Source organism: Humulus lupulus, chromosome 6 (genome assembly GCF_963169125.1).
Source record: "Humulus lupulus chromosome 6, drHumLupu1.1, whole genome shotgun sequence".
Lineage (NCBI taxonomy): Eukaryota > Viridiplantae > Streptophyta > Magnoliopsida > Rosales > Cannabaceae > Humulus > Humulus lupulus.
The window spans coordinates 142,586,863-142,594,315 of record NC_084798.1 but is presented as its reverse complement, the minus strand read 5'-3'; the positions used below and the strand labels follow the sequence as shown (position 1 = coordinate 142,594,315).

General features: G+C 36.8%; 1 protein-coding gene across 1 annotated transcript; it reads left to right on the top strand.

Annotated features, from left to right (window-relative positions):
- Positions 1–1,256: 1,256 nt before the first annotated feature.
- On the top strand, positions 1,257–2,586 carry LOC133785509 (uncharacterized). The gene is made up of 3 exons (XM_062224736.1): positions 1,257–1,913; positions 2,034–2,156; positions 2,248–2,586. Exons 1-3 carry the CDS (start codon positions 1,257–1,259, stop codon positions 2,584–2,586), a joined length of 1,119 nt encoding a protein of 372 aa, XP_062080720.1.
- The last annotated feature ends 4,867 nt before the right edge of the window (positions 2,587–7,453 follow it).

Here is a 7,453-nt window from a genome sequence, read left to right as displayed (position 1 = left end):
AGATTGTATGCTTCATAGATTTATTACTTGGCTAAAAGAGTTAATTATTGAGCGCTTCGCCTTGATTACTTGTAATAGGGAGACTGAGATAATTGTCTGCTTCAGCGTTATCTGTGGGGTTAATAGTTTAATTGAGAAATTGGAATAATATTTATTATTAGTGATTGGGAATGATTGTTGAGGGTAAATATTAATATTTAACTGTTTCTTAATATCGTAATATCAATCTTTATTTTCTTTCTAGTTTATGTTATTTAATTTTGATTTCGAAATCTAAAGCCCCCTTTTTAATTCTTAGTGTTAATTATTGAATAATAAAGTGAACAATAGTCCTCATGGGTTCGACCTGTGCTTGCTATTATACTAAAATAATTAGAAGTATTAAAAAAATTGTTAAATTTGATGTGGTATACGACACGCATCAAATTTTTGGCGTCGTTGCCAGGGACTATTGTGTATATGTTTGGCGACAATGCTCAAGAAAGACTACAAGCCATAAAGCAATATCTTGAGACATCCTCGTCCTACTCTTCAAGGACTATCACTGACAATCCACTCTTTCAACCTTAAAAGAAAAACAATCCAGTACAAATACCATTACCATCTGACGATGATTCTGAATCTGAAATATCAGTTAAGTCTCAGATGGCTCAGGAAAGGATGCTGAAAGAGTTGGCAGTGCCAAATCTAGATCATCAACCTATGTGTATTCAATATCCAGTGTTGGACGTTAAATTTGAACTCAAGTCGGGCCTCATACATTTATTACCACCTTTCCATGGGCTACCAGGAGAGGACCCAAACAAGCATCTGACAAAGTTTCACATAGTCTGCTCTAGTATGAAACCAGCGTTAGTAACTGAAGAGCAGATTAAATTAAGAGAATTTCCATTTTCTTTGAAGGATGGTGAAAAGGAATGGATATATTACCTTCCTCTAGGAACTGTTAATACCTATAATGAAATGAAGACAATGTTCTTGGAGTGTTACTTCCCAACATCTAAGGTTGGTAGTATAAGGAAGGAAATCTGTGGCATTCGCCAACAAACTGGGAAGTCATTATATGAGTATTGGGAGAGATTCAAGCGGTTGTGTGCCAGTTTCCCTCATCATCAGATAAGTGAACAACTCCTAATCCAGTACTTTTATGAAGAATTACAGCCATTGGATAAGAGTATGATCAATGCAACCAGTGGGCGAGGGAGGGGTCACTAGTTGATAAGACTGATGATGTAGCCAGGAGCTTGATTTCTAATATGGCTGCCAACTCACAACAGTTTGGCATTCGCCAACATCCTAATCCACCACCCAAATCAGTTAATGAAGTGAGCACTTCTAATGCTAATCAGCTTGGTCAACAATTAGCTCAATTAATTGCAGTGGTACAACAACTTGCTTTAGGCCAACAGGTGTGGCCATGTGTAATACGTCAGGTTATGGGGCACGCTACTGATACTTGCCCTACTCTATTTGAGGGAGAGACTGAGGGTGTTAATGTTGTAGGTAATTTCCCAAGTCAATTACGTCAGATGTACTATGAACCTTTTTCACAAACTTATAATCTTGGCTGGCATGATCATCCAAATTTTTGTTATGCGAATCACCAACAAGTTGTTCCATGGTCTACACCTGTGAGACCACCTAGTTTTTCTCTTCAACAACGATCTCAACAGAACTATGCACCTAGACCATCACAAGCACCAAAAGCTGCTCAACCACCAAGTGCAAAACCCTCTACTGAAGATTTAATCGATGCAATTGCTACAAATATGCTTCAGTTTCAACAAACTACCCAAGTGTCCATCAAAAGTTTGGTGAATCAGGTGGTTCAACTAGCGGCATCATATAACAGGTTGGAAGCTCATCTTTCTAATAAATTGCCTTCACAACCTGAGAGGAATCCCAAGGAGAATGTAAGTGCGATAACACTACAAAGTGGTATACAAAATGAGCCACCCACACAACCGTCATCACCAGCTCCAGTGCAAAAGCAAGTAGTAGACATCTCCATCCATGATGAACCATAAATGCAGAAAAAGTCACATAAATCAACTATGTCAACCTATGTCCCTCGTCCGCCTTTTCCAAGCAGGTTGAAAAAGTTTAAGAAAGAGGAAGCGGACAAGGAAATTCTTGAGACTTTTTGCAAAGTTGAGGTAAACATTCAATTACTTGATGCTACTAAACAAGTGCCACGTTATGCTAAATTTTTGAAGGAGTTGTGCATGAATAAGAAGAAAATTGAAGGGTGATGAAAAGATAAGTGTGGGGGAGAACGTCTCTGTTGTTCTCCAAAAGAAGCTGCCACCAAAATGCAAGGATCCTAGAACCCTTACAATTCTTTTTATGATTGGGAATAAAAGGATTGAGCGGTGTATGATATATTTGGGAGTATTGATTAGTGTCATGTCATATTCATCACATGCTTCTTTAAATCTTGGGCCACTAAAGGAGACAGGAGTTATTGTTCAGTTGGCCAATCGCACTAATGCTTATCCTTTAGGGGTAGTTGAAGATGTGCTGGTAAAGGTTGATGGACTTGTCTTTCCAGCAGATTTCTATATACTTGAAATGGGGGATGCATAAATACCCAATCCGACATCGGTTTTATTTGGGAGGTCATTCTTGATGACAACAACTACAAAGTTGGATGTTATAGCAGAAACATTTTCAATGGAATTTGATGGTGAAGTTATCAAATTCAATGTGTTTGATTCTCCTGGTAAGATAAAGGGGGAGGAGACTTCATTGAAATACCCAACATAAAGATCTTGGAGAGTAGCATTCAGTCGAGCTAACGACGTTAAAAAAAGCATACTTGAGGGAGCTTTCTTTTCCTTGTGTTTCATTTTATTTTCATTATGGACAATGTACTATTTAAGTGTGGGGGAAGGGAACAATTTCATTTTGTCTATTGTTGGGTTTATTTTTTATGTTTTTGTTTTTTTTAGTCAGATTTTTTATTTGTTTGTGTGTTTTCTTGTGTTGGTCTTGCTGAATGTAGTGGCCAATGATGAGAACTATGGATTGTACTGAATGTGATGCTAGATAATGATGAATTTTGTATGATTTGTGTGCTTAACCCATGTGTGATTGCTACTTAAGCTTGAGCTTGTATTTTAGAATTTAAGTACACAATTGATTTTACTTCTTATTTGTATTGGAAACAATTTTTGCATGTCGGAAATTCAAAGTCCCTATCATTCTAGAAAGCACTGATTAATTATTTGAGGCAAAATCATGAGTACACATAGTTAGGGAGATGATTAAGGCAATTTCTTTGGATCATTTGAGCCTTTCTAGCCTACCCTTGATTTGTTATTCCATAGTTTTCCATTTTTGAGCCTTAATGACTATTCTTTTCTTCTATGAACCTGGAATCTAGACCTTTGCATCTTTGAAAATTTTAATCCTTTCTTGCAACACATTGCACCATAGTCATAAGTGAATATTATTTTGTGGGATGGATAATATAAAGAAGGGAGGAAAATTATGTAATGGTTCTTTTGTTTAGGTTGTGCTCTGAATGTAAAGGATCTCATATTTCCCTATGAAATGTGAATTGAAAAAAGAAATAAAAAAAAGGGTTTGCAATGAAAATTTTCAAAAATATATATATATTGTAAAAGAATAAGTGTGGGGGAAATAGTGAGATCAATGTAAAAAGAAGAAGATAAAAGATTGTTTATTCTAGATTTGTATGGGAAGTTTGAGGGAAGATCTAAAGATTAGAAAAAAAAAATGTATGATATGGTGTGAATTGAGCCTAAATATAACTTTTTCATCTACCTCTAACCTTAGCCTTACATTACAAGCTTATAAAGACATGTTGATTCTTGGTTATGTGTATTTATATTAGTGGAGAATAATTGGTTAATGTTTATGAAGTGAATGTTCTTTCATGAGAAGTATTTTCTATACAAGGGACGCATATCTATATATATATATAAATTAATGACATGCAGAGATTGATTTTGATACATCTAAGTGGGTAAGATTGATTGTTAATGAGGCTATAAAGATTGAATTTAAGTAGTGATTCACTCAGGGGTTAAAATTCTAATGAATATAAAATTTGAATTTATTCTAGCATTATATATTTGTGTGATTCTCAAAGACATTCAAGCTTTTGACAAGACCTTTGTCTAGTGAGTTTATATTATTTTGTATTATTTTTATTTTTGTTATTTTAGTGTTTTGCTAAGGGACTAGCAAAATTCAAGTGTGAGGGAATTTGATAACGTCATTTTTGTATTAATATTTGATAACTTTTTCTTTGCTTGAATGGTGTAATGATAGCATTTTTTTTAGTAGTTTTAACTTAGTTTTGTGAGTCTACAACATATTTTCTACAGTGCATTTATGATGATAAATCTGACATTTTGATGGCAAGTGTAGTTTATGAATCATAGGTTGAAAAAGACTAGTTGAGATGAGGTTAAAATGAAATTTTAGGAGCATTTCTGGCTTTCGGGATTAAAGTGTTAAAGTGGCGGCAGCGTACAAGCTTTCTAAGTTCGAGAATTGATGAAATTGAAGATAGGTCGCGGCCCATAAAATTCAGGCTGCGACACTTTAAATAATTGTCTACTTTAGCGTTATCTGTGGGATTAATAGTTTAATTGAGAAATTGGAATAATATTTATTATTAGTGATTGGGAATGATTGTTGAGGGTGGAGATTAACCTTTAACTGTTTCTTAATATCGTAATATCAATCTTTATTTGCTTTCGAATTTATGTTATTTAATTTTGAGTTCAAAATCTAAATCCCCATTTTTAATTCTTAGTGCTAATTATTGAATAATAAAGTGAATGATAGTCCTCGTGGGTTCGACCTGTGATTTCTATTATAATAAAATAGTTGGAAGTATTGAAAGAAAAATAATTGTTAAATTTATTGTGGTATACAACACGCATCAATGTTCATTCTATTGTGGTGCATTAACATATATGATTCCAACCATACCGTTCTTAGTCAGTCTCTGTTGGAAAAAGTCATTAAGCCTTGGTGCTTATTGATGCCTTCGTTGGTTTACATGTCTGACTTGTTTGGCGACCATGAAGAGCTCCAGTTGCAACCTGACCAGAAACCAAAGCCATTCCCGTAATGTCGTCTTGGCCCTAAGGAGGTGCCTCAGATTAGGACAAGGTATTCCCCTATGGTTTTTTAAATATGTTTATTGAATTTAATTATAAAAAAAATATTTATAATTGACACAAATTCAATTATATGTAGTGGGGATTGTGGTATGTTTTCCATCAAACATATCCAGCATTTGATTCCCAGGCTACCACTCGATATTGTTACCGATGCGAACATGCAGCTTTTCAGAACCAAATGGTGTGTGGATCTATTCTTTCACACATTGGCACCGTGATGATATTTTTTTATATATGATTCAATGGGTGAACATTAATTTTTTGTACACACTCGAAAAAAATATCACTAATTTTTCTACCTTGATCTGCCTCAATAGAACTCAATTAGGCTCGACCCAAAATTTTCACTAGTATTAAAAATACAACTAAAATCACATAAATCTATATGCCTCGACAAAAATCGATAGGTCAAACAAACTGCCTCGATAGGCCTCAAAAACACCATCTAAGGACCCTCAAAATGTTAAAATAAATCTGCCTCGATAGGCCTCGACGAAGCTCAACAGGCCTTGATGGGCCTCGATGCTACCTCAATGGGCCTCGATGGGGCCAAATCAAGCTATGAACATAGTAGCCTCGATGGGCCTCAAGGCTACCTTGACGGGCCTCGAAGGGACCAAATCAAGCTACGAACATAGCGGCCTCGATGGGCCTCGATGCTACCTCGACGGGCATCGATGGGGCCAAATCAAGCTATGTACATAGCAGCCTCGATGGGCCTCGATGCTACCTCGATAGACTTTGATAGACATCATCAAGTTATGAACATAGCGACCCCAATGGGCCTCGATGATACCTCGAAAGACCTCGATAGACATTGAGGCCCCATCGAGGCCTGTCAAGGCAGACAAGGAAAAAATTGCTAAGTTTTTTTTCATTTAGATCAAAACCAACAAAATAAAAACAGAAGAACCTAAATGAAATAACAACAATATCCCAGTGACATCAATTCATACACTAGAAGTTTTCATAACTCGATAATGTGATGATAGACAAGTAATTAAGGAGTCAACAACACATTGATATGACAATGTTTAAGGCCAAACATTACATGAATTCCTATTGTGCCCACTACCACCACATCCGCTACACTTACGTGGCTGGACGACCTTTTCCCCGCTAAAAGAATAGCGGTTGTTCTTCGGCCTACACAATTTCTTCTTCTTCGGCCTTCCAAGGATTTTTTTCAACAGGGATGCCAACAACCATATCTCTGATGTGATCAAGGATCACCCATTCATCATCATTACCAACAGGGTAAATAGTTTCCTTATAAGTGTACCTCCATGACTCGATTCTGTAATAAGGGGAAAACAATGAGTAAATGCTTACGCTCCTTTTTCTGGCTGCAGTAAATGCATGGATACACGGTATCCCAATGGTTCGGAACATGCAACAGGAGCATGATTTTGTGGCCAAGTTCACCTCACCATCAACCACAAGAAATTCATGATGACCAAGGACTTGGACATCAAGGAAATCTGCTTTCAGACCCATTTGCTTCAAATCTGCCTCCATCAAGGGTGCAAACACACTTGTTGCTTTTGCTGCTTTTTCACGTCTATCGGCAAACCACGTCTGTAGAGTGAATCGTATGAATTCAAGATAAGTGGCAACTGGAAAGCTCCTTGCCTCCTTGGTTTTATTGTTAAAGCTTTCTGCGTAGTTTCCTATCATGATATTGTATCGAAATAAGCGCAAGTCCACCTTATAGAACCAATTCCCTCAAGATATTGAGCAATGGGAGGATCAATTGCCTTAATATTTTCAAAGAACTTGTGAAATTATGTCTTTTGATACGCGTACGATGCACACCCCATGATGTCTTGACAGTGGTCATTTTTTGAATTTTCCAATGATGGGAGCACTCCAAGTTCTACGAACTTCACCTAAGTCCAAAGGAGAACTCCATATATTGCTATCTTCAGTTCTACCTGGACCTAGACGACTATTGCTGGTCCCAAGTGTTTGCCGATCTTCTCTTCTGCGCTCCTCAATTACCATAACATCTGAACTTTGTGTTGGCAAATCTGTTGTAATATATGGCCTATCAACTACTGTTGCATCAGCAACTGGATCGTTGTTGACATAAGGATCGTAGCCATAGGGCTCGTACTCCGCTTTGTCAGGAACATGTGGCGGACCTCTAACAGGGATATCATCATGGACAATAACGTTTGGATTTGTCACTGGAACAAATGTCCTGACCTCACTTTGAGTTCCCCTAAAACCATGACATGGGGGAGAAATGTTCTTTTCAAATTGAACTTCTTTATTAATGTTGGGAGAGC

Bases quoted from the DNA above. Each gene is read 5' to 3' on its own strand.
- LOC133785509 (XM_062224736.1), top strand. From the start codon at position 1,257: ATGGCTGCCAACTCACAACAGTTTGGCATTCGCCAACATCCTAATCCA. The intron at 1,914-2,033 runs GTAAGTGCGATA...CCATAAATGCAG, and splicing joins AGAGGAATCCCAAGGAGAAT to AAAAAGTCACATAAATCAAC. The intron at 2,157-2,247 runs GTAAACATTCAA...AGAAAATTGAAG, and splicing joins AGACTTTTTGCAAAGTTGAG to GGTGATGAAAAGATAAGTGT.